Source organism: Podarcis liolepis (genome assembly GCF_965112155.1).
Source record: "Podarcis liolepis genome assembly, chromosome: 2".
Lineage (NCBI taxonomy): Eukaryota > Metazoa > Chordata > Lepidosauria > Squamata > Lacertidae > Podarcis > Podarcis liolepis.
In genome coordinates this window covers 66,375,666-66,403,538 of record NC_139555.1, presented here as the reverse complement: position 1 = coordinate 66,403,538, position 27,873 = coordinate 66,375,666, and the positions used below count along the sequence as shown (strand labels likewise).

Here is a 27,873-nt window from a genome sequence, read left to right as displayed (position 1 = left end):
GATAAAGAAGTCTGGGATTGCATGTGCAAGTTGCCTTGCGCACCATGCACCTTGGAGAAAGGCCAGGATACGGATATACTGATAAACAAATGTATTTCTTGCATATGCAACAACAAAGATATATATACTGAAAAGGGAAGATGTTTAAACTAGTTCCTTTCTTCTTTTTTGAAATTCCAATTACTTCCCACCTCAGACATTTAGCCTATTTAGTGTTCATCATGCAGAGGCTTCCTGCTGCAAAATTTAGTTTATCAACAGTACTCGCTGCCCGTAAATGAGCCTGGATTATTACAGTTGAGTTGGCCAGATTATTATAATTCTTATTTATAATTATATTCACTTATTAGTCTCCTTTTTTAACTTACAAAAAATAAACTCAAATCAACTTACAATATATATTGGCCTCTTGCAAAAACGTTGTTCCAATAATCTAAATTAGGATAGAATGGGAGCCAGACATCTCAGTCTCGCTCCCATTCTATCCTAAATTAGATTATTTGGGTTTGTTGTTTTTGATACATGATTCTGACTCAGCTACATGAAATGGTTAAATATATACCATGAGAGGCAGCTTCCTTGTAATATTTGTTTCCTGTTGTTTTCCCCAAGCAGTACCTCTCCTCCCATTCCGAGTGGTGCGACTGGGCATGCCAACCCAGCCTTCAAGCTGAAAACCCCCCAGGAACAGAGAAAGGTACCTGAAAGCTGAAACTACTTACAGCTGCCATGTTGAATAACACCTGATCTTCTCTATACAGTAGAACCTTGGTTCTCGAACAGCTTAGTTGACAAACAAATTGGCTCCCGAACGCCGCAAACCTGGAAGTAAGGGTACCAGTTTGCAAATGTTTTTTGGAAGCCGAACATCCGACATGGCTTCTGCTTCAGTGCAGGAAGTTCCTACAGCCAATTGGAAGCCGCACCTTGGTTTTCGAACAGTTCTGGGAGTCAAACAGATTCCTGGAATGGATAAAGTTTGAGAACCAAGGTACCACTGTATTGCTAACCCAGTATTGATCCAAGCTGATAATTCCCATGCATTATAAAACACATGATCCAGTCAATCAATCAATCAATCAATCAATCAATCAATATGCTGGAACTGCAAAGCTGCTTCTCTTGCTACATCCTAGAGACACAAGATGAAAGTGATTGTTTAGGGAACCTCTTTGGGCTCTCGTGAGCACCTTTTCTCACGGTAAATGATTGCCTGCAAGCATTTGATCCAGCATGAATGTATTAATGTCAATGTTTTAAATAATTCATTTGTATTGTTTATATTAGATGTAACTCACCCTAAGGGCTTTAATGGAGCCAAGTAGTGGGAGAGAAATTGCAAAAATTCATAAATAAACACAAGGAGTGCTCAGGGAACAAAATATACAGTATATGGGACCAGGACTTTGTGTACTTTTAAAGAACACACACACACACACACACACACACACACACACACACACACACAAAAGATTCCTGGGCAGTGCAGTTTACCCACCACAGGGCTACAATTCCCAGCACCCTTAACGTACTATAGTTTCCAGGATTCTTGGGGGATGCTTTAAATGCATGGTGTTTGTAAGCAGCACTGAGATTCTGTGGTTGGTTAATAAATCTATTCATACTGGGTCATCTGAAGTGTCTCAGCAGGAGTAAACCTAGACAATGTAAATGCAGGAGTGATTTTAGAAAGATCACCTGCTTTTTGTGTGATTGCATGCAGGCTATTGGCATACAGAATATCCCTGCAAAGCCTGAAGTGCTCTACTGTGAACCACCTCCAGAGCTCAAAATTCATGCGCAACCACCACCACCACCACCACCACCTGCACTCCCAGCTAACACAAAGAAACCTCCCTTTCTCGGGTATCAGAGTGAGGCAAATAATTTCCCCAAGCGAACTCCTCCAAGCAGGCCAGCGCCACCAGCACCAAAAGTCATTGTTTCTCAGGTGAGTATTTTTATACAGATTGATATCTTTAGACCCGTGGAAATAGCTTGTTCCCAAGGCTTGCTAAAAATAGAGTGAATATGTGAGTTAATGGTGCCTAAGAGCTGATTTTGGCCTTACTATTGGTACATATTAGTAAATGAGGGCTAATAAAACTTTAGAATAGTTCATTATGCTTCAGCATGGAAAAATGCATTTGGTAGAAGCAGGACAGATATTGCCCCTCCCCACCAACTGTGTATACTGAAAAAACACAGGTATAACTATATTGGCATACATCTTGTTGCCAGTTGGCTGTGCTTCATATGAGCTCAGCCCTAAACTTCTGCATGTGTTTTCACATGCAAATGAATTAAGGCCATATTTTTCTTTTCTAAAAAGGAAATCCGGACTTTTGCCTTATTACATGCATTTCTGAAGAATAAAAATGCACTGCTCTATTTTCCTGGTGCCTAACATTTCTGTAGATCATAAAGCAGGGAATAGAGATAACACAGAGTTTTGCCCATCCTGGCAACTGGATGGTTGGAAGGTTGTTGTTGTTTTTTTAAAGAAGATCCCTGCTAGATCTTACTTTCTTGTCCCAGGATTCTTCCAGACCCCGACCACCTCAGAAAGCTCTTCCTGCTAATCCAGTTCCTGCCAGCAACAGAGCTGGGTTTCCCAGGATCAATCCAGCAGTACCACCCTCCTACACTGCTGCAAGGAATACAAGAGTACGTCAGGAGGTGAGGCATATAAAGGCCAACAGATGCTATTATTGCCCAAGGGCTATGTAGCAATATACTTCAGGCCAGAACTCCACCGCGTTCAGTGTCAGGTCTTCAATCTGTGGCCTTGTCAGCTGACTATGAGATGTTGGGGATTGTCAATCTGGGCCAGTACCATTTTTCTTTGAGGGGCAGAGAGCAGCTACATTTGACTGCTTCTGTCATATACAAAGGCATTTACAAAAAGGTTTTTTGGGTGGGTGCTTTAGAAAGAAGAATCCAATGTGAGTAGGCTTCCTCCATCCTCTCCTTCTACAGCCCCCAGCTTGTAACACAGAACTCATAAAACTACAGTGGCACCTTGGTTTAAGAACAGCCCTGTTTATGAACTCAGTATACGAACTCCACAAAACCAGAAGTAGTGTTCCGGTTAGTGAACTTTACCTCGGTCTACGAACAGAATCCAAACGGTGGAAGGGCACTGGCAGTGGGAGGCCTCATTAAGGAAAACTTGCCTCAGTTTAAGAATGGCTTAAGTTCGTAAACCGAGGTACCACTGTATATATAATTAAAGCTGAGATACTATAGTTAGCAGCAAGTCCTATTACAGGCATCCCCAAACTTGGCCCGCCATCTGTTTTGGGACTACAGTTCCCATCATCCCTGACCACTGGTCCTGTTAGCTAGGAATGATGGGAGTTATTGTCCCAAAACAGCTGGAGGGCCAAGTTTGGGGATGACTGTCCTATTACATTCAGTGGGCCTTATTTCTGAATAAACACATATCGAATCGGTCTATAACTGTGAAGTGAGAACAGTTACAAGAGACTGAAGTATTTCCATTTTAGAGGTGCTGTTCTTCTCTTGCTTCTCTTACCTAAATTAGCATCCATTGAACTCACAGTCATGTTCCCTTTCCTAGAATTCAGTCATGAAGAATGCTGAAGCTGTGAATACCCTGAAATTTAGACATTGAAGGTCATCTTGCAACTCTGAACTCCACACCGGTTCCTCCTTCCTTGACCTGGGATTTCCCACAGGCTTTGTTTCCAGGAAGAAGACATGCTGGGCATGTGCAAATCTCAACTTCCTCCCCACCCCCCAGCCTTGTATGACTAGCCGAGACCAATTTCGGGTCCGGTTCTAGCAACCTTGGCACAGGCCGATGACACACCCTTGGACGTCAGTGGGGATTCTATCCATGCATGCCAAGGTTAACGTGACCTGCTTTGCCTTTTGGATATTTGTTCATTACAGGAGTCACTTGTTTAAAATAGCACTGGTGTGTTATAGTGCAATATGCAATGTGCTGGAACGGAAGTGGGAGAATCCTCTATTTCTCCCAGCAATTCATTATCGCCTCAACAGAAGACAAATGTATTTTAGTCAACACTGAGCCACTGCATCCTTCTCAGCTTTTCCAGCTTTGTTACAACCACAGACAATCGTATGGGGAAGAGAGTGTTGTGGTGCCCCTGTAATGACTTCATCTCCTCCAAAGTACTGTATGGAGACGTAGTCTGAGCTTGTGGAATTTTGCTACGTACTGACTATATTTATTCCCTCTTTTAAGGAATCTCCCAGGGTTCAGTGCTTTACCTTTGCCCTCTTACACTGTCACCTTCTTAGCCCAAAGCTTTTCTGGTCATTACGTTCAAGGTTTGAAAGTGTTGGTGGCATAACTATGGTGAGTCCTTCCTCTGCTCTCAACCGCCATCAACCTGTTTGCATGCGGCATCTTAATTATAGGTTCTGCCCAGCTGCACAGAATGCAAGGCGGGTTTTGTGTGGCGGCACACTGTTCCCATGACACCCTAAAAGAAATGCACTCTACCAATCAACCAAATATTAGCAAGGCATTTTAAGAGTTTCCTAGTATTAATTGCAGTTAGTTATCTGTTTTCGCGTGCTACATCTTGTTCATATAATCAAGTAACTCAGCTTAGTTTTTGTCTATTTATGGATTGGGCTTGCTCACTCAGGAAATTGGCGCCACTAACTTACCTGAGGATAGTTATCCTCTCCTGATGAGATAATCTTGGTTGAGAGTTTACACTCAACACTATCAAGCTAAGGCTTTGAAGCCTATAGCTGATGGGCAGGGTTGAATGCAATTAATTTATTGAATGCAATAAATTAATACAAGCCAGCCTTCCCCAACCTGGTGCCCCCTGATGTTTCGGACTACAACGATAGGAGTTCTAACTAGGGTTGTTTGGGAGTTAAGGTCCAAAACATCCTGGGTGCACCAGGCTTGAGAAGGCTGATCGAAACCAACATTGAGTAATTTGGAAATAACCCTTGGTTAACTCTCGGTGTAATTGGAATTCCCTTTGCATCTTTCCAATTTGGGGCTGGTGTAAAATGGATTACCAATGGCAAATTTACAATGTGATCAAGCCTTGGACAAGGTACTACAGGTGCTATAATCCTAATACTCTTTTCCTATTACTACGTGGTTTGCTGCATCTCACTTGATTCAACAAAAAATCATAGGCTGTGTGCCTTCTTTCTAGCCTCTGTATTCCAATTCACCTGTAGGCACCTAATTGGGTGTCTTAACACAGTTCAGCTGGCTAAACAGAAAAATTAACTAATGGTGCTTTTACCATTGGGTAGCTGATTAAACCCCAGCTATTTTAATACTGTAACTGGATACCATAGTGCATAAATAACCTCAACTTCCAAATATGCAGCTGCAACATTGTTACCTGTCTGAAGCTTTATGAATGTTTTCTCAGGTTTTAGGTGTTTTTGGTGCTTTTGTTGCCCGGTGATATTTTTTCAGTTGGCTTTGCAAATATGCTGGTGCTAAAAATGAGGAACTGTTTTGTCTAATACCATGAATTGTTAGGAAACTTGAATCAAAACTGCCATAGCCAGTCTTAGAAATGGATCTAGGTGCTGTTTATGCAGAGACTTTCTGTTTTTTTTGCAGCAGTACAAACTGGTGTTTTCGGTTTTGCTTCTTTAAAAAAAAGGCCCTTTGGGCTTGGTTGTCGTCTTTCTAGATGAGCCAAAACAATTGTAGGCCCAAAACACTATTTCAACAGTCCAAAACTGAGCTTGAGTATGCAAAACAAGGTTTCCTAGAAATTTTCCCAAGTTGTGCACAGTGCAATAATCAAGTGGTATCTTAACTATGCATGTACCTACATTGCTCTCATGTTACAGAACAAGTGGTTTATGCTGTCTGCTGCATTATCAATAACAATGCACAAGTGGTTTTGAGCACTGCATTCCCCCCCAAATCCTCAGGTTGTGCTCATTACATTCTTCCAGTTCTAGCACAGAACTGGTGCCACAAAGAACGGTCACTGGAAATACAATTAACGCTCCAAAAATTTTTTAGTCTAGTTTCAAATATCCCAAATGAATGGTTGTACACATACTAGTGTGCTTTAAACACATGCCAGCAGCCATTTCAAGACAGAAGGTGTGCGTCTCAGAAAACATAACAGCATCCATCCTGGTCTCTGTCTTTTCAGGTTAAGTCTCAGGCACTCTTAGCATAGTGGGATCAGTAATCTTCCATTCAGAACTGTCACAGGTGAAGACAAAACAGATTTGTTCTGCTAACTTAGTACCTCCCTGAAGCCAATGGCTTTGCTAGGTCTTGGCTTATGCCATCTCAGAATACTTCGAAGATCAACTCGCTACAATTTCAGGGGGGGGGGGGAATTATTCAGAGCTGGAAGGTTATCTTCCTCAAGCATTGCCAAATGTCAATCCGGGCTTACTTTTAAAATCTCCACAGCAAAGAGATCAGCACTCTGCTTTCCCCTCCCTAATGCTGCCGAAATGTGGCTGTAGGCCCTCCATCCTCACCTGCTGTAGTGTGAAGGTAAAGTTTCCTTGGGTGCTACAAGAGATGGCAGGGTAGAGAGGTGGTGATATGCAGATGCTGCCCCATGGAGATAGCCCAGTTTTGCTGAACTTCTTCCTTACAAGGAGTTTTTAAATAGACAGGTTTGGGAACTGGCACCCCTGCTTCAAACAAGGTTGATGAGTGCATCGGAAATCGTTTTGTACTTTTGTGTGTATGTTGAAAGGATAGATTGGGAGAAGAACATTGTGGTTGCAGTCCTATGCTCACTTACCAAGGAGTAAGGCCTTGTGAATTCAGTGGGACCTACTTCCAAGTAAACACACACAGGGCTGCACTCAGTGTTTATTAATTATTATTCTTAATTATTATTATTATGGTAGAGCCTCTGCATCATGCGTCACCATTTTATGTCTCGCAGGTTTACAATATGATCTCTGTGCATCTATGCAAATACTTGAATAATGCAGTTTGTTGTGCCTTTTGCCTAGTTATATTTAATAAATTTTGTGGTCGATATGTACAGTTACTAAATCATTGAACGGAGTGCTGGTCTTGAGAAATGGGGGAGGGCAAGGCTTGCACCACTTCCAGATGTCGCCTGTGCTACTGGGTTAGCCAGATGGTCCTTGTGTGTAGAAAACAGTAATAATGGCTGCGTTGCAAATTTATTTCCCAGAACATCTGAGGTAGAATAAATCAAAAATTATTTATTATTACCAGCAGAGGGCGCTGCAGTCCCAGTATCTAATTAGCAGCACTTGCCTTCCTGGTTGGTCATAGAGCAAACCTTACAGGAAGCAATACAAGGAAGCAAACAAAACTTAAAACAATTGAAATTTCCACCTTTTAAGAGTTTGTACAAAAAGATCTTTATTCTTCCCCTCTCCAAGTACAAATGAGTACCATTGAAATGCCATATGTTCAAACTTGGGAGTGGAGGGAGGGGGAAATCCAAGTTGTCTATCATAACTATTCACAAACTTACATTGATCTTATTTAACTGTAAAATACATTCATTAGGAATGAAGATCCTCGGAGTTTTAAAAGACCTTTGTAGACAATGAAGAGCACAGACTTTTAGCCCACAGTTGTGGGCTGCTATAGAGTTTTGAAATATGACCTCTCAACTGAGTTGGCGACTTTTCATTGATCTCTGATCTGTAGCTTGTACTCATTCAAGATCCATCTCCTCCCTTTTCCAGATGAATGTTATTTGTCAGCATCAGTGCCAAAGCTAAAATTTCTGGTTGATATTGGAACTCTGTACAGTGGTACCTCGGGTTAAGAACTTAATTCATTCTGGACGTCCATTCTTAACCTGAAACTGTTCTTAACCTGAGGTACCACCTTAGCTAATGGGGCCTCCTGCTGCTGCCGTGCCGCCACTGCACAATTTCTGTTCACATCCTGAAGCAAAGTTCTTAGCCCGAGGTACTATTTCTGGGTTAGCGGAGTCTGTAACCTGAAGTGTCTGTAACCTGAAGCGTCTGTAACCCAAGGTACCACTGTACTATGGTGGTGAGATGAACTTGGATGCACTTCAGTCTCTATGGAGCTCCACTTTCCAACCTTCCCATCAAATCTTATTGTAAGATTTCATTATGCCATTAGAGCTCAACATCCTGGAGGCTTCAAACACCACATTTTTTTCATTCCAGAAGTGAAGAAAGGACCTCAAATTTAGAAGAAACTAGAAGCTCGTCAACTTTTCATACCTAGCATCAAACACACATGCCACCATAAGTTTAGATGCCAATAATCTCCAGTTTGCCATTTTGTATTGGAAAAAGAAGCACAGCAGAATGAAAGTGAACCTTAGAAGGGTAACACTCTTACTGGAGTTCTTCCTTCTGGAATGAAGAACCACTGATTTAAATGACAAAAAAGGAGACTATGTAACTACAGCCAGAGCTTCTGTTTGTACTTCAACAGCTGAAGTATTACCAGCATGCAAAAATCAACTCTCTTTACATCCTAAAATTTCCTTTAAAGTTTTTGCCAGCTCTCGGTTAATGCCTGTGCTATCCGTATAAATCTTAGGATGCTGCTCTTTTTAAATGCACAGCTCTTGCTGCTGCTGCTGTGGAGACTGAGAAGTTGTCCCTCCCCATAGCAAGCAAATACATTTCTCCATGAAGTGGGAGCCTGCACTAGGCACTATGATTTGCTGTTTCACAGGAGCAGAACACAGGATCAGGATGTGGATTTTATGGCACCCAATGCTCGTCATTTCCCCCTGAGCCCCCTTCATTCAGAGCACCCTTCTCCAACCTTGCACTCTCTAAATGTTTTTGCCTGCTATACACATAGCCAGTCATGGACTCAGGGTTGGTGGGAGCTGTTGCAAAAAGCTTCGATTCATCATTCTCAGGATTTTGATGTCTGTCCCCTAACCCTGCCTAATTTCTCTCTTACTGGTTTTCCACAAAAAAGGGCATGTGTCTGTTACAGTACATTTGACAATTTCTTGGTCATCAAGGCTAAGCAAAAAGACTTTCATTGACCAAAGGAAATCTTACAAGCATTTGGGGAAATAGTGACAGTCATGGGACCCAAACCACCGTCAACTTTCATGACATCATAAATCCTGCAGACTTGACCCCAGTTTACACTGCCGTGATCACAACTGGGGATTTGAGCTGTACAGAAAGGTTTATTTGGGGGGGGGGTCTACTACATACTTATAGAACTTAACATTGAAAATAAACACTAATGGTTATAGCCACTTACAAATCTTATTAAGAACATAACTGGCATGTTGCCCCCCCATTAATGATGGCGTAACACAGTACCCCAAACAGAACTCATGAGGTACCACCATCATTCTGGTACTTAAGGCACTTTTGAACATGGAGGGCTATTGGCTAATAATATTTACATCACAACACCAGTCTCTCATATCTATCATGTTAAAAGCCCTAGCTTTTTAACATGGGTTCCTTGGGTGTGGGCCAGGGCTTTTCATGTTTCCCTGGCAGCTGTCAAGTCGTCAGAGTAACATGGGTACTGAGCCCAAGTGCACACAATGTGCAACCAAGCATGTTGCATGAGAAGTATGCTGCTTGTGGTGAGGAGAACTGCATTATCTTCCTGCAACCAAAAACTAGGCGCATGGGCAAGATTCTTACCACCACAGGAATGAATACTGCAGTCGACTGATTCTCCTTATGTACACTGTAAGGTAAAAGGTTCTCAAACACCCTTGGTTAGATGGCTGACCCTTTGGTATAATGGCAGAAGCTAACAGAAATACAAATAGCATTTTGTCTCACCAGAAGTTTACAAGGGATGAAGCATATTTCACAATTTTGTATTGGCTGTTATGCCTTTTCATAATACATTATTACATAGGCACTATAGTACAAGAAATGGGACCACTATCAGAATTGTCCTCTTGATACACACTGGCACTGTAAGACAGTTGCCGCACTATCAGGGCAATAGGTTAATGGGTTAACTCCATCCACTTTTAAGCAGAACAACTTAATAACAGCGGAAGACCAAGAAGGCACTAAAGGGTAGTATGCATAGGCAGAAAGATGCATGCGATATTGTCCCAGTGAAATTGTTCCCTCTTTAGCGTACAGATGAGGCAATTGCATGATGGTGCAACCACCCCTTCATCAGGAATTGTCAGGCAACAACAGAAAGCTAGTTGTCTGGGAAAAGAGTCCTAGCATAGCTTGATATCTGATCTAATTGGCTCATCAGAAGAATGCCTTAAGTTATTTTCTGTTAACGCTTTCAGTAGAGGACTGAGTACTCAGGGTTGAAAAAGGCCACAAGAACTTTCCCTGAAGTTTCACAGGTCATGGACTTCAAATCTGAATGCTCTTCGTGGCCTCACAGCACCTCAGTATAGCCTCTCAAGGGAAGATCACGTTGGAGGAAACAACGTCATGCAAAGGGGCCAAGAAGTAACTTCAACCACAGATGGAACCAATCCCCCCTCCCCCCCCCAAATGATTAATGAAAACCTGTTTGTCTGAGGCAGGCACAGTCAAAGCAGTCAAGGCAATTCCAGAGTGTGGGGTGTGCAGTGACATTCCAAAGGATGGGAGGAAAGGGTTACTGAGACAAAACGTGAGACAGCTAGTTCACGGTATTCAGCTTGGTTGCTATTTCTCAGAAGATGCGTATGCGTACCCGTTAATGCAAAATATAGCACATGCCTGTATTACCTACACACAGTTCAATCCAAGTTCCTGCAGCTGCAGGATTGTTGCTATTAGGTTTCAGCTGTAGATCATGAATACTTTGGGTTTGTTGTCAGCCTTGATTTCTGGATTATCCAGCTCTATCAGGATGTTCTTGTCGTCCTTGACGGCTGGGGCCTCGTCAGCGTTTTGAAGGGTTTGTGGCAGGTTCCTCAAACTGATGTCCATATCTTTGAAGGCATGGAGTAAAAAGACCCCTAAAATAATGGTGAGGAACCCACAGACTGTCCCAATGATGTCCACCACAGACATGGTGACCCACTCCTTAAAGAGGATGACTGAAGTGGTGATGACAATGGTGGTAAACAGCACGTAGTAGATGGGGAAAACCATAGAGGTGTTGAAAATGTCCAGAGCTTTGTTGAGGTAGTTGATTTGGGTGGTGATAGAGGCCACTAATGTGAGGACAAGAATCCAGGTGAGTGGGTCCTTAAGAACAGGCCAGTGAGCGAAAAAGCCCTTAATGGCGATGCCTAGTCCTTTGACTGAAGATACTGAGAATGCTCCAATCACAGAACAGATGGTGAGGTAGATGAGAATGTTGGTCTGGCCGTAACGTGGGGCGAGGAAGAAAATCAGAACCAGGCAGACCGCCAACAGAATGCTGGCATAAGCAAGGAAACCTGGAATAATGAAAAGAAGGGGGGGGGTGAGGAATTCATCACCAGGTTGCGGCAGTTTTATGAGGAGCAGAGTACAAGTTGTGGCAAGGCAGTAACACACCACTAACAGGTATAAGGAATTCAACTGATCAACCAATAGAATCCTAGCTGTAAGAAATGAGAACTATTCCACCTAAACAAATGGAACTAGGCGAGGTGAGTCTGCCAAAAGGACTGGCACAAAATGCAGAAAATAAGCACACATAAGGGCGGGATCCAGGGAAAGACATGTGCACGAGCTCTAATTCATGCACCTGCATATGTACTCAGAAGACCTATTTGGACACCTGCCTGAACAAGGTCTTAGAATGGAGGTGGTTCCCTCTCAGCGTGGTCCTCCAGATGTGGCTCCCATCATCCCTGACCCCTGCCACTGCTGGTTGAGAACAACAACACCTAGAGGGCCACAGGTTAACAATTCATAACTTAAAATCATGGGATAGCATCATGCGCCCAACATCACTGGGCACACAGGTTCCTCTTTAGACCACTGTGTGTTTTAGTGCAAAGAGTCTGAAGAAGGTTTCAAAGTGAGCTCTCCACATTTCACTTGCCCTTGCGTGTCCAATTTGGCAATGGGGCATGAGAGATCTGTGAAGGGGGCAATGTCTCCAGGAAACAGCAGCAGCAGTGCAAAGGCATTTCAGGGGACGGCACTGAACCACAATGCTCACAAATAGGATGACAGCCATACTGGGGATTCAAAGCTGAAGTGCCATGCCACTGCCATCCCACTTGAACAAGGGATTCAGATAATAAGCTACATTTATAGCTGGTTGGTGATACCTTTAACCTTCTGTTTTTCTGGTTACCTGGCTCTTTCAGTTTAGAGGCCATTTCATCCAGAGTGGTGACCTCCTCTTCTTCTGGAGCATGAATCACAAGAACTGTACTACCCACAATGCTCAGCATGCAACCAAGTTTGCCCAGGAGATTCAGCCGCTCTCCAAGCAGGTACGAGGACAAAATGGCACTGGGTAATAGGGGAGAAAAATCAATAACATTGCTTTGGGGTAATCAACATACAGAAAACTAACAAGAAGTCAGAATACATGGTTGTCCCATTAATAACAGCCTTCTACAGAACTTTGGAAACTTCTTTCAGCGACAAACAGAGAGGCATGTGCAATATTTGGACACTTTAAATCAGAATCAATCATCTAACTGACAATGGGCATGTTCAGATGCTCATATCTTAGCTTAATAAGCTGATATACCGATGAGCTTTGGGGACTCTCATGCAACCGGTTTGCTCCTCCAATCATATTCTAGCTGCCATGTGTATCAGTTGATGAGGAGCACAGAGACGAAAGAGGGGAGCAACTCCACCCACACATTCCTTCCTAGCAGCCCTAACGCCCTTGAGCTTCATAGGGCACTGGGAAGAGGAAAACACTCGCTGTAACTTATTGACTGATTTCCAGCCCTGAGATTAATATTTAAGGGGTGCTGCTGCAATGCGTCAGGCTGCCACCACCACTTTGCACCCAAAGGGAGTTCATCCTTTGGGACCACTACTTTGGTGTTTCCACAACTCCCATCAGCTCCAGTTAGAATGCCCAATGGTCGAGAATGACTGGAATTTCAGTCCAAAACATCTGGAGGGCACCAGGTTGCTGGTTGCTGTTTTAAATGCACTCATTTAAAGTCATTAAAGTCACCCATGTGTCAAAAAGTACCATGCAAGATCTGCTTTGGGGTGGGGGGTGGACAGCCAGGCTGAAGCAAATGTTTGGCTTCTGTGTACTGGTAGAAAGTTATCAGGCTATTTTTCTGTTTGCCTGGCCAGTCATGTTACTACCACTGACATTTACAGACCTAGAATAAATATGGGAGGACAGAATAGAAATGAGAGGAAATCACCTTATGAGCACGCTCAGGGCTCCGAGCGGAGTAACAATTGTTGCAGGAGCAAAGGCATAGGCGGCAAAGTTGGCAGCTTCTCCTCCACCCACTGAGCAAACAGCCAAAGGATAAACAGAACAGGTAAATTCCAATGAGTGTTATTCCTGCTCAAGTGTTCTTGCTAATTTTGTTTGCATTCAGTGCATAGTTTGGCCCAATGAAAAAGAGCACTGGAGTTAAAAACCAGGAGAAAGATGGTTTTACACCAATCACTGTTGTGTTTTCATTTTTTTTTAACAAGAAAAGGCATCTTAAGAGTCATGTTGTAGATTCAAGGAACTCCGTGCAAAAAGTATTGACCAAATATCTCCTGAGTAATGGATCAGAATCCAATATGGTGGCAGATGTGCCTAGCCAATTTTAGAAAATGGACCCAATCCTAGCAAACCAGACAATGCTAAAATGACTGATCACCGCCTTGGGTCAGTAGCTTCCAAAACCTTGGAGCACCTTTAAGAGTGTCATAAGCTTTCATGGACTAGATACAGGGGTCAACAAACTTTTTCAGCAGGGGGCTGGTCCACTGTCCCTCAGACCTTGTGGGGGGCTGGACTATATTTTTTGGGGAAAATATGAACTATGTCCCACAAATAACCCAGAGGTATATTTTAAATAAAAGGACACTTTCTACTCATGTAAAAACACGCTGATTCCCGGGCCATCCGTGGGCCAGATTTAGAAGGCAATTGGGGTGGATACAGCCCCCGGGCCTTGGTTTGCCTGCCCAAGGACTAGAATCTGCTTCCAAGTCCTTCTGAAGTGGACTCTAGCCCATGAAAGCTGATGCCAGGGGCAGCAACAACGTAGCCTCCTACATCTCCCACCACCCATCTCCCTCTGACCAGTGGCCAAACTGGGGTGGATGTGAGTTGCAGTTGCAGTTCAGAACATATGAAAGGCACCAGGCTGATTACTGCTGGCTTATTCCATAAGGTGCCTTGAGGCTATTTGTTGTTTTTGGCCAGCAAACATCTCTACTGAGGAGTGAATCATTTATACTGTGATGAGGAGGGCTGGCCCACCCGTGAGGCAAGGTGAGGCGACCACCTCAGGTGGCAGAATCCACAGGGGCAGCAGATCTGGCTTCCAAGGAATGTATCGCCTACTGCTACTGCTGATGTGGCAACAACAGCTGTGTCACACTCCTTGGAGGCTGGATCTGCCACCTCCTCAGCAGGTCCCCCACCCCATGCCACCTCTACAGCAGCCTCTTGGTGAATAGGGTGCACTGCTGGTTTCCCACCCGTAGGGAGGAAATGGTGGGGGCTGCCCTATTGGGTCTCTTGGACACAATTCAGAGCGGGACCCTTTACTCCCAATGACAGTCTTTGATTCCCACTTCAGCCATCATATAAGGTTGATTTGATTCCCCAATTCGTTCCTGATGTAGATCTTAACTCAACCCTTCTTCCAGGGGGGGGGGGCACCATTTTGTGGTTTGCTTCATGTACCAATATGTTTTAGGTTGGCCCTGGTGATGATCATTCCCTCCACCCCAACCTTGGTGATGAGCTCTATACATTCCAGTCCCCACAGGGAAGCTGAAGAAAGCTGAATGCATGCTTCATGCAATGGTGGTAAAGACTGAAAGGCCATCTCCATATAGTTTAGTTTGATCACCTAGACATTTCCATGTCATTGTGGGAAAATGCTCTCAAATAGCACTGCTAGCATGTGGAAATAGCCTCCACATGGTAGCGGTAGCGAATGATAAAGAGGGAAAGTGATAAAGATTTGATAGGAACAAATCCAGGCTAGTGTGAATAACCATACTTACTGGTCAGCAAGCCAGCCCACCACAGCCAGTCCCTAAGGTAGCCATGGCCACCATCTCCTGGGAAAACAAAAGGCAGACATGCTTAGAGACTTCAAAAGGAAATAAGAACCACATACTAGGTAAAATTAAATAGAAACAAGAAGAGATAAAACACATGCAAACCAGTGGGTTCTGGGTGCATTTTTAACTTCCTTCCCAGAATGGCAAGAAAGCATTTCATGTTCAAGATAATTATAGAGCACATTTTTGACACACAACATCATATGAATTTTAGCCATCCCTCCATCCATCTTATATCCTGCCTTTTCTCCCAAAGAAGCCCAGAGTGGCAAACACATAGATAATAAAAATACAATCAAAAATAAAGCAAAACTTATTTAACATTTCAAAATTGTTAAAAACATTTCAAACGATGAAACACAACAAAACATGTAACAAATCACGTGTCTAAACAGGCCCACCAAAACAGAAAATTTTCTCACAGGTGTCTAAAAGAATACGATGGTGTTTGCCTAATGTCATTTGGCATATTATAATGCTTTTGGCCCAAGCCCTTTTGCACTCAATACTAAACTATGACGGGGTGGAGAATCTACTCTGGCTGGCAGGTCAGATCATTATCTCCCCAAATCTATATTAACAAATCCTGTTTTCATGCTACCAAAAAGCCTGGTCAGTGTAAGAACAGGATGCTGGACTAAGTGGGCCATTGGTCTGATCCAGCAAGACTCTTCTTATATTTTTAAATATGTGATTGTGATGCTACCCTAATCAAGTATTCCCCTCATATGTTTTCCATTGCGTGAGACTGGGGGAGGGGGATGACATCAAGGATGCACTTAAAAGATCCCAGTGCCTCCATTAGGATCCTGCCCCCTGCCCCTACATGCTTTGCAGCTAAGTGCCTGCAGTTGAGAACCGGCTCTACTTGTGGAAGCTCCCTGAAAATTTGAGGCCCTGATCTAAAAGCTATTTGTCAATGCATATCAGTATAGTGACTCCTACCATAGCTAACTGAACATTATTACTATTCATAACAATGATATACTAGTTTTAGAACAAGACACGACACTGAAAAACAAGGTAAAAAAAAAGCTTTGTTGGAAAAACACAGAGTGAGATTATCAGCTGCTACACACAAGAATCCTGATTCCAGTATTTTATTGGAAACCAAAGCAGCTTAAGACTGAAAATAGGTACTAGCAAAACAGGAAGCACCACCTATCAATAGATGTCAGACTTTCAGGAATGTTAAAATGCAAGAGAAAGAGGGAGGTACCTAGATACCATGACAACAAATATGGCTTGAATGCCTAGATGGGCATGAGATTAGATGGGGCAGATATAGGGGAAGAGAGTAGAACAGCCAAGTCTAGAAACTCCATGGTCCTGTAAGAGCTATAGAACCTGTGTGTGCTCTTCGAGTTTATTTCCTTTTAGCAGGGACTGCTGATATTTTTTTAAGAGAAAGAGCTAGTCTGTTGCCTTCAAGCTTTGCAAAACAGGGGCATTAAGATAGTCACTTGAGAGCCTCCTTGCAAGTGCCTCGCAGTACCACCACCATCCAAGGTGAGACAAGTTACTTCCAGAAAAAGAGGCTTCTCGGTGGTGGCAGCCCAGGGTTGGAAGAGGTTTGGCTGGTGATTACTTTATTGTCCTTTCAGTGTCAGAAACTGTTCCCAAATTTATTAGGTGCCATTCTAACCTAGCTGACTTTTTTGCTGCTTTTATAATTTTGTGGATTTCGCATTATTCTATTTTCTCCATTTTTAAAATTCTTTTGGTAAACCATCCTAGGAAGATTATTGAGTTGAGGTATAAAATAGATTGTGAATGAATGAATGAACCAACCAAAAAATAGATTTAGTTAAATGCACTTGGGGGCCCACTTCTTCATTTTTATCATATCTGCATGGTGTTGGTGTTGCTGTTGAGACTCACCTTAGGTCAAGCTGTAACAAAGTAGCGCAGAGATAAGTTGCCAATGTGGTGCTCTCTCGATGTTGGACTGTAACTCCCATCAGCCCCCACCCAGCATGACCAAAGGTCAGGGTTGAGGCAAGTTGTTGACCAGCTACCCCTGCCTACCCCTGGTGAACTTCATCTACCAGTTGAAGTTCAGTGGGTTAGATGGAGAAACAGGCACACTCCCTAATGAACTGTGATTGGCTGTAGTTGCCTCTTCAGGCAAGGATTTGCCTCTATGTAATGTGTAGGCAAAGGCCCTCAGAATCCAAAACACTTTGAGGCTCAAAGTCAGATCTCTCAGCAATAGCCAACATGATACCCTCAAGATGTGGATGACGATTCCTGCCAGCCAGTGGTCAGGACTGATGGGACTTGTGGTCCAAAACATCTGAAGGGCGCCATATTGGCCAGCCCTGTCTCAGATACAACCAGAGCTCATTCAGAAAATAATTCCTCACCCACCTCCTGAGCCATTGAAACCATACCTGCCCTGGTGCCTCCTGTCTCCACAAGCCGACGCAGTCCTTTTTTCTTAAGGATGACGCTGCTGCCAATCAAGAAGCTGGAGAAGATGGCCAAGGCCAAGCCAATGTAGAAGCCATATTTGTCTTCTATCTGTACCATCCAGTTTGTGTTTAAGGTGATATTATTGTGGGGTAAGACCGCTGAGCTGACATTCCCAACAACCTGACAGAACGTCTGCCCAGAAAGGCATGTCAGAGCTAATAATGAACCTGGGAAGACAAGAAAATGGGAAGAGGGCAGAAATTAAGACTTTAAGCAAATAATACATTTGCTGCCTTTATTTTACGTGCCATGCTCAAAACATGCCATTATTTAGGTCTTTTGCTTCCTTGAAAGAAGAAAAGAAATGTCCCGCTAGATCACTAGAACACGATTGTTCTTAGATCATGCACAAGAACACAATTAGCTTTTGCACTTATTAGATTTCTAACAGTTCCATGAACTAATAAATGTAGTTACTGTATGGATGATGGAAGTAAGGGAATGTTACCTGTTCATCAGAATTCCCTCCTATGAAGAGCCATAGATGTTGCCAAACGAACGAACTGTACAGCTGACATAATGCTGTATGTCTTACAGTCTGTCTTACAATGTATTGCATCATATAAAGAAAGCATTTCTCAAAATCTCTTTCATACACTTGTACTGAATCAGTAACATTTCATCACTAACAAATCATTTATCAAAAAATGTAAAACTGGAAAAACTTGATTGAGCTGCGACTGAGGATAATAACTAACCCCCCTTTTTTGCAAATGCAAATAAATCATGATTTACAGATTTATATGGGACTATATAACTGGTTGATTCAGACAATCAAATCTAATCTTAATAAACTGAGATATGAACACACTTTTTGTCCACCCTGGCAGCCCCTTCTCCACCCCCTTCATGGAGTTTATAATGAACCATAGTTTCCTGTTTCAGCTTTGGAACAGGCCAGGTTATTAAACTAACCTCAAACTGAACTTTAATATCCCATCTTGTTCCAAAGCTGGTAATCATAGTTTCTTCGTTCAGACTACGGTAAATGGGGAAGTGTGGCTAATTAGAGACTTCCTGGTTCGATTGCTCCTGCCATAAAGGAAGGAGTGAAAGGGATGCATTGGGCAGGAGAAAGGCTTGTTGAAATCTCAGCTTACTAAGCCAAGGCATGATTGTTCAAATTGTGCCAACAAATGCGCTATCCTTGTTAAAGCAACAACACTGAGAAAGGCTCAAAACTTGTGAGTTCACCTCTGAAAATGAAATAAATAAATAAATCCTACCTCGGCAAGAACTGAAATAAGTTAACTAAATAAAAGTCAAAGTCAAACTAAACACTAGTGATACCTGGGTGCCATAACTCTGAAGTTTGCATGTCACATATAGTTAACCACAGCCTGCTGAGTCCGCATAAACACAGTCACAACAGCAAGATGTTCCCACAGTTGCAAGTATAAGGCCAGTCACACCTGGAATAGCCTGAGCACGATATGAAGAAGGATAAGTGAGTAATTGTTCTGTAGCCAAGTAGAATACCTGACTTAGGCATGCTTTGTTCACACAAGCTAATAGTGATGCAAGACATCATGTGCTTATTTGCTTGCCACAGTGGCATAAATGCTTTGTATTTTGCGTGCTCGATTTTGGAGATATCCTGCCGAGTCTCTGTGCAGCAACTGAGAATAAACTTTTACCTTACCACCCACTGTCTCTTTATTGGCCTGGGAGGGACAGCGTTTTGGACTTGGTACCGGTAACACTATCATCTTCACATAGGAGAGAATAAAATATTCCCAGTGCAGTCAACATTTTAGATCAGTGGTGAAGAACTTCAGGCCTAGGGCTGAACGTAGACCTTCAGGCCTCTATGTCTGGCTTTGGGATCCTTCCCAGCCTGCATCCCTTTATTCCCAGCCTACTGCCTGGCTGGATGACAGACAGAAGTGGGTGGGTACATATGTATATGTACAAATATATAAAAGGATGTCACATAGAGGAGGGAGAAAGGTTGTTTTCTGCTGCTCCAGAGAAGCGGACACGGAGCAATTGATCCAAACTACAAGAAAGAAGATTCCACCTAAACATTAGGAAGAACTTCCTGACAGTAAGAGCTGTTCGACAGTGGAATTTGCTGCCAAGGAGTGTGGTGGAGTCTCCTACTTTGGAGGTCTTTAAGCAGAGGCTTGACAACCATATGTCAGGAGTGCTCTGATGGTGTTTCCTGCTTGGCAGGGGGTTGGACTCGATGGCCCTTGTGGTCTCTTCCAACTCTATGATTCTATGATATGTAGAAACCTTTAACTTTTATTTTAGGAAGGTAAGACCTGTTTCTCTACCCATTGTTGCCTCTGGTCCCATCCAGTACCACACACATGTGGCTCATGAAGAATTTGAGCCCTGGGCTGAAGAAGGTTCCCCTCAGGTTGGATATAAAACCAGAGGGGAAAGAGAAAAGGAGAAAGGAGAATTTTTGGAGCATTGAATTGAAACTCGCACTCTCTCTCAACACATACATACGCATAGACTGCTCTGCAAATAAAGCATGCAACATACTTTTAACTGGAACGAACACAGATACAAATCAAGTTTCATCAGTTACTTTTTTTATCAGCACCCAGATCTAAGGTGTGTCAGCTAGTGTGGGTGGGGATGGATGAGCCTCTGTGATTCCCAGACTCAAGACACACCCAAGGCACCAATTCATTTACACCATAATACAAGACAGGTGGAAACGATTACACCTCTTCCATCTCTACAAAGCCACTCATTACTATAAATATCCTTCTTTTCCGTGACTAAACGGATTATGGATGGTTGAGGTGCAGAGTACAAACCTTACAACTCAAATAAGGATAGGTTGGGCGAAGATTTCTAAAGGTAAACTGTGGCCAAAGGGCTTGACAGCACCTGATCTCCATGTGTAGGTTCTGCTTTGCCCTCTGGAACAGAAGAGAAAGGAGAAGAAGCAGGTGCTGTCAAAACTTGTCCAGACCTTTTGTTTGAGCTATGCAAAGTGAGTGACAGCTAAGGACTCCAATGCTTTGTGGAGGACCTGGGTTAGGGCAGCCTGATACTTGAACTATCAGAAGCAAAGAGGGAGGTGAAACATTCTATAATGTTACCAACTGATTAAAAAACGTTGTTTGGCCTGGGCTTATGCCTTTAAAAACAGTATGATAGCAGATATCAGCAGATGACCCTTTTAATGGTTCAGAGAGAAACACTATAACCTGCTAATGGCTGCCCCCATCTGAAAAAGTGGGTGACCAAAAGACAGGAAAAGCCTCATGGTTGTTGCACCTCTGCTATGAGACCATACCCTCCAAGTGTCCCTATTTTCCAGGTACATCCCTGATTTAGAGAAGCCATCCTGGTTTCTGATTTCATCCTGGAATATCCTGCAATTTCTTTGTTGTTGTTGTTGTTTAGTCGTTTAGTCATGTCTGACTCTTTGTGACCCCATGGACCAGAGCACGCCAGGCACTCCTGTCTTCCACAGCCTCCCACAGTTTGGTCAAACTCATGTTAGTAGCTTCAAGAACACTGTCCAACCATCTTGTCGTCTGTTGTCCCCTTCTCCTTGTGCCCTCCATCTTTCCCAGGGTCTTTTCCAGGGACTCTTCTCATGAGGTGGCAATTCCTTAGGGTGTCCTTATTTTCATTGGAGAAATGTTTGAGGGTAAGAAGTTATCTGGCCCCTGAGGCGTCTGAAGGCAATCCTGTACAGTATAGGGAAGGTTTTTTTTAAAAAAATGTTTTTAAATGTTTTGATACAGGGTAAGTCTTTTAAAAGATGCCCCGTGGAACATGTGTACTCTATATCCACGGGGCCTCTTTTAAAGGACTCACCCTCTATATGTTGGAAGCTGTCCAGAGTGGCTGGGGCAACCCAGTAAGATGTGTGGGGTATAAATAGTAAAAGTATCAGTACAGAATGGGATGTCCCTATTTTCATAGGAGAAATGCTGGAGGGTATGTGAAACTAGTGAACGTGGGAGGTTTATTCTGTACCCTGCCCATTGGTTTTCAGGATATAGGTGATAAAAATATTTTTGAACTAAATTGGTTATTTAATCATTTTTTTAAGAACCCTGATATGCTTTGTGTTTTGTTCCTTGCTATTACTATTTGTTTTGGACATGGTCGTTTACTGTAAATCCACTTTGCTGCAGAGCTGTATATGTGTTAAATAAATATATACAACATTTTTTTAAAAGCACAGGCACTCTGATGAAAAAAATTGTTGGCAGCCCAGACCCTTAAAGGAAAGGTTAAAGGAAATGGTGCGTACCCATTTGCAAGAGCTCTTTAAATGAGAGGGAGAGAACATATATACCTATGGTCTGATAAAACAGGGCAGGATTGTAGCTATGCTACAAATACAGTAATGCAAATGTGGCATGGTGTTTTGACACTGGCAATTTGCCTGATACAGACCAGTCTTTGTGAGCCTGAAAACAAACAGTGAATTCTTATCTCCAACATACTCACAATGCCCTAATGTCATGTAGCCTTTTCCTTCCTCGGGGATTGACAAGAATACCAACATCCTCAAAAGCCCAAGTAAAAAAGAAAGGAGAAGGGGGAGGATTGAGGCCAGTTACAACCACACCAATTTATTTGCTCAGATTCTGCTGCATTCTGTGAGGGGAAATTCAAAGAGCACCACCAAATTTCAACCCTTTGCAAGATAAATGAAATGGGATCTGGGACATGTCTTCTGTCTAGCCAAGGTGATAATGCTAAGGTGGAAGACTCCTGAGGGAACAGAATGGACTGTACAATTTCAGACTGTGGGGAGGGGGAAATCAACTTTTTTTGGGGGGGAGGGGGAGAATCAGCACTGTCAGAAAACCAGCACAGAAGAAAATGGGCTGAGATACTATTTTTCTCCATGCTGCAGTAGTTTTTTAAAACAGTTTGTTGATTGAGTACATGTGAGAGTGATAAAAAACGGGTAACCCTCTCCCCCAACTACAGCATGAAGCAGTAAAAAGGTAAAAGATAAAGGACCCCCGGATGGTAAAGTCCAGTCAAAGGTGACTATATCTCGCTTTCAGGCCGAAGGAGCCAGTGTTTGTCCACAGACAGCTTTCCGGGTCATGTGGCCAGCATGACTAAACCACTCTGGCGCACCCACCACCTTCTCAGGATACAGAGTGCAAAATGTTGTCCAGTGAGCAATTCAGACTCAAATGGCTTGTCTCTTTACACCTTGGCCATGTTTAGGGAGGCATCTCTATACTTCAATGGCAGTGTCACACACAGCAGCAGACGTCTGGAACAATTGCCAGTCAAGAACATTTTTAGTGAATTCCGGTCTTGAAAACATAGTTTCTAATTTTCAAGGAGAAAGTGATGTATATACTAAAGACTGATGGAATCTCAACGAAGGTCAAAGCCTTTAATTATGATACACACTCCATAGCCTGCCATCCCCGCCAAGCCAGATATTCATAAAATCGCAAGCAGGTAAACCAACTGCCATGAAAGTATTCAGGATTATCTGATAAAGGAGAGAATGAAAGAGTTGTAAACTCATCAAAATCTGCCATACATCTTTCTTCCTTTGCTCTGTTCCCCCCACCCCCGAATACAAATAAAATAAAAGCTTAGAAAAAGTATGCCATCCATTCCGTCCTAATCCGTAGTGCAAACTTCTTTGAAATTGATAGATTTAAAAAAACTGTTTATTCATCTTTGGATCCCCTTGCTGTAATGCCTGACACCAAGAGTCACAAGCCAAGGTGATACTCGAACACTTGACTGAATCCCTGGAGGCTAAAAAGCCAGCTATTACTTTTTAGAAGTGTTTATTGTGTATTAATTAATTTGATGTACAAACTTTGAGATGCAAATGGAATACATTATTAACAAGCTCCATCTTAGTTAAAGAATGGGATAATATTTTAGCCTCCTTTTCCAATGTATCATTAGATTATAAACAATGTCTCATGCAACAAGAGATTTTATTTTGAGTTTATTGGATTCCATCATGATTGCATAAACATGGACTCTCAGCGACAACATGCTGTTGGAGATGCAGAATGAATAAATATTGTGGAGAAAGAGTTAAACATTTAAGAAGATAACATCATTTTAAACTATATACTTAATATATGATGCTTGACTATCAGACAATGTAAATGGATTCTCCATGCACTCACATCTGCAAAAGGATTGATACTGATACATTGGAAGGACAAAAATATGGATGAAGTATCCTTTAATTAATGGATAGCTGACATGACAACTCCTGCAACCCATGAACGGATCGCTTTCAGATGAAGATTAGGCATGGACAAATTTAATGATACTTTGGAACGTATTTATCGAAACCATAGTGATACATGAATCATCATATACTGAGGGAAACAATCAGTTTATTCATCTACATATATACAGTATAGTTTTGTATTTTATTGTTATTTTGTTATTGCTGTTTTCCTCTTCTTTTTAAAATGTTTTTAATATTTGGAAACCCAGCCAGATGGGTGGGGTATAAATAAGTAAATGATGATGATGATGATTTCTTTTTCCATTTTATATTCTTTCCTCCGCTATTTACTTTAAGTCACTATTATAACCTCAATAAAATATAAATATTTAAAAAGAGCCACAAGCCAATAAAGCCACATTAATCCAGGGAGCAGCCATGCTCATCAGTAGAAGCTAACAGAAGGTAATCTTGAAGACTTATGGGTCATATGCTTCTATTATCTTTTACAGCCTATTTCACAAGAAGCCTATGACAAAACAGACTTGTGAAAGCAGATGTGGCTTTTGATCCTGTTTCAAAACATACTTAGCAAATTAAGCAGCAGCAGAAGGGCAGCAAAAGAAGCCATCTCTATTACTTTTGCTTGTGAATGGAGGAGGAAATCATTATACCCTTTTGGAAGGTGAACAGGGAACCCTAATCTGAGCAGCACCACATTGTTCTGTAGGATTCACAAGTCACCACTGCTTTTCACCATTCACACCACCCACCTAGCACCCTAACCCTTCCACTGCTCCCATAACCCTATCCTGGAATAGGCAGAGGTAAAGGGACCCCTGAATGTTAGGTCCAGTTGTGGCCGACTCTGGGGTTGCAGTGCTCATCTCGCTTTATTGGCCGAGGGAGCCGGCGTACAACTTCCGGGTCATGTGGCCAGCATGACTAAGCCACTTCTGGTGAACCAGAGCAGTGCACGGAAATGCCGTTTACCTTCCCGCTGGAGTGTTACCTACTTGCACTTTGACATGCTTTCAAACTGCTAGGTTGGCAGGAACAGGGACCAAGCAACGGGAGCTTACTCTGTGGCGGGGATTCGAACCGCCGAACTTCTGATTGGCAAGTCCTAGGCTCTGTGGTTTAACCCACAGCGCCATACTCAGCCCTAATTCCCAATCAAGCCAGCACAATTTAAGACAAGGCAGCTATTATACCTGAGCATGAGGGAAGTCTTCAGGGCTTTTTCCACTTTCTTATGAACTTTCTGTTTGTGGACATGATAATACTGGAGTAACTGCCCTGAGGGCCATAATGTTCCCAACCTCCCATGCTTTAATCTTTCCTTTGTCCTTTTACCTGTGGGATGAAGGAACCTTTGAAGCTCCCAGAGGTTGTCAGACTACATCTCCCATTGGCTACACTGGTTGGGGCTGACAGGAGTTAGAAGTCCAAGCTCATTGATACATCAGGGCACCGCGGCCCACCTGCCACCAGAGTTCTTGTTTTTTCCTCTAGGGGTGAACAGCTCAGTGCTAGAGAGTCTGCTTTGCATGCAGGTCCCAAATTCAATCCCTGGCATCTTCAAGTTGAGCTGGGAAACTCTGGGGAGCCACTGGGAGTCAGTGTAAACAATACTGGACTAGACTGGCCAAGGGTCTGACCTGATACAATGCAGCTTCCCATGTTCCCACAAGCGTTCACAAGAACTGACTGTTCCAAAAAAGATAGAAGAAGGAAATACACAATTACTTCTAATTCGATCTCACGACCACCTCGCTAGTTTAAGTAAAACACCCCCGGGGAAATCCTGCTCTTAAGTTTGAGTTTCACCTGCAAAGGAGGAGACTGGCCGGGCTGATCGTGAGAACGAGCCCCCTTGCCAAACAAGCTTCTCCTTTTTATTTTTAATCTCTGCACCTGTCTCTTCAGGCGTACTTTGCACAATCGCTTGGCTTGCTTGCTTGGCGACCTACACGCACCCGGAGGGGAGGAAACAGAGGAAGCTGCTGCAATCGCCTGGAGAACCGAAGGAGAAGAAAACGCCACCTTCCCAAACCTCACAGTTACGCAAAGCAGGCCACTCTTCGGAGCTACACAGACCTCAAGGGCGACATGGGGCAAGAGGTTCCGAAGACCTTATAAATCTTCTGATCTCCCTCTTAGAATTATATGTATTCCAGCAAAAGGGGGCAAAGCGATTATTTTAATGGGTTTGTCTGCCAGCGTGGAAAGGACTGGTCAGGTTTTTTTGGACCAGGACTCGCCTGATGGAGATGGCAAGGTCTCCCTAAGCCTGGGAAGTGGGAGCAGGAAAGGAAGAAGAGGAGGAGAGCAGCCGAGCAGTCTCTTCTCCCTCCCTCCCGCGTGTGGCGGCCAAGCGAGCGCTGTTACTCACCGTTGGCGCAGCTACTGTTCACCCAGAGCGGCTCCGGTCGCTCCATGTGCTTCTTCCTGCCGAGGCTCAGCAGAGATCAGCGCATCCCCGGGAGAAGCGACGCGAAGAGGACGCGGCTGCCGGAGACGGGACCCAAGGAGGCTGTGGGTGCGATCGCTTCTTCCGCGCCGCCGCCGATCTTCGCTCGCTCGCTGTTCCCAGAGGGGCAGCGCAGCCCTGCCAGCCTGTTGCAGCGAAAACTCCAAGGAGTCTCGTTTGGCAAGAGCACCTTCAAGACTAACAGATTCTTGGGACGGCCTCTGCGCGCTCTTGGCTCTTCTCCCTTCGTCAGAGACTCGAAGTCAACCGGCTGGCCTCGCCCCAACCTGTGGCGAGCGAAGAAGTTGCCCTGGGCGAGAAAAGAGAAGTGGCTGCTGAGATCACACCTGCCCCAGCCGGATCCACCACTCCTCCCGGTCCGGGTTTTCTCAATCTGACTCCGTCTCCCCCTCTCCAGAGGAGGGGCTTGTGCCCACGTGCTCTTCGGCGCCTACGCGCGTTGCGAGGCTTCCTTGCCCTGGGACGAGTGGGGGGGGGGGCAGCACAAATCCGGCAGGTGCTCGTGACTCCCACACATGATGCCACACATGTCGGGTTTCCTTGTTTCATGGAGAACCGCTAAGGTGAAAATGGGGGGGGGGGGGGGCTTCTCATACCTGAGTTCAGCTCTGCCTGGAAAACAGACGCTTCCACTTTGTGTGTGCGTGTGCGCGCTGGAGGAAGTTTCTTTAACTTGCACTCTAAAAGTGGGAAATCCACGAAGCCTCTCTAGCAAAAGCAGCAAAATAAAATGGGCCTTGGATGCCCATGACTAGTTTGCACATGTTTTGCCAACACATATATAAGTCAGGGGTAAGGCAAAGATAAAGGGATCCCTGACCATTAGGTCCAGTCCTGGCTGACTCTGGGGTTGCGGCGCTCATCTCGCTTTATTGGCCGAGGGAGTCGGCGTACAGCTTCCAGGTCATGTGGCCAGCATGACGAAGCCGCTTCTGGCAAACCAGAGCAATGCACGGAAACACCGTTTACCTTCCCGCTGGAGCGCTACCTATTTATCTACTTGCACTTTGACGTGCTTTCAAATTGCTAGGTTGGCAGGAGCAGGGACCGAGCAACGGGAGCTCACCCCGTCGCAGGGATTCAAACCACCGACCTTCTGATCAGCAAGTCCTAGGCTCTGTGATTTAACCCACAGCGCCACCTGTGTCAGGGGTGGCTGGTGCTTATTGGCACCGACAATAGAACCAACAATAGGTGGAGCCAGAGCCAATGACAGGCAGAGCCAAGTCACCAGTGGAAGTTTGTCCCCAGCTGCCTCCCTGTTGAGTTCTGCAAGGGAAATCCAGAGACCAAGGAGGAGGAGGAAGCTGACAGGCAGGGTCATCCCCTGGAGTGGTTGTAAGAAGTAAGAAGGCTGAGGAAAGATTGAGGTTGGTGGGGTGGTGCTCGGCTAGCCCTAATGAACCAGCCCCCAATGATAGAAGCTCAAGTTTACAGATCTATGTTTGTTACTTGCCAGCTGCAAACTAAAGTCTTGGATGTGTGGATGGGCTGGTGTGACAAATATTACCAGCACAACTTTCCTTCCACCCAAAGTCAACTCAACAAATTCTTTCAGTTGATATAGTTCACACATGTGGCTAAGCAGGGCTCCCCCCCCCCCCCAGCCAGAACTCGTCAGAACTCAGTTCCA

General features: G+C 43.8%; 2 protein-coding genes across 3 annotated transcripts in view; one reads left to right on the top strand and one right to left on the bottom strand.

Annotated features, from left to right (window-relative positions):
* The window catches only part of ADAM19 (ADAM metallopeptidase domain 19), a 52,345-nt gene extending 45,339 nt beyond the window's left edge, over positions 1-7,006 (top strand). The window contains exons 20-23 of one of the 2 annotated variants that reach the window (XM_083488337.1): positions 616-697; positions 1,724-1,951; positions 2,539-2,679; positions 3,584-7,006. In XM_083488337.1, the coding sequence (XP_083344463.1) occupies positions 616-697; positions 1,724-1,951; positions 2,539-2,679; positions 3,584-3,637 (505 nt within the window). In that variant the 3' untranslated portion in view covers positions 3,638-7,006. Of the gene's footprint in view, positions 1-612; positions 698-1,723; positions 1,952-2,538; positions 2,680-3,583 lie in introns of both variants that reach the window. The other variant, XM_083488336.1, reaches the window with a different exon arrangement.
* Positions 7,007-7,334: 328 nt separating this feature from the next.
* On the bottom strand, positions 7,335-26,631 carry NIPAL4 (NIPA like domain containing 4). The gene is made up of 6 exons (XM_083488473.1): positions 26,142-26,631; positions 17,505-17,753; positions 15,052-15,108; positions 13,233-13,323; positions 12,182-12,342; positions 7,335-11,330 (listed from the first exon to the last, which is right to left on the bottom strand). Exons 1-6 carry the CDS (start codon positions 26,185-26,187, stop codon positions 10,726-10,728), a joined length of 1,209 nt encoding a protein of 402 aa, XP_083344599.1. The 5' UTR covers positions 26,188-26,631; the 3' UTR covers positions 7,335-10,725.
* Positions 26,632-27,873: the final 1,242 nt, after the last annotated feature.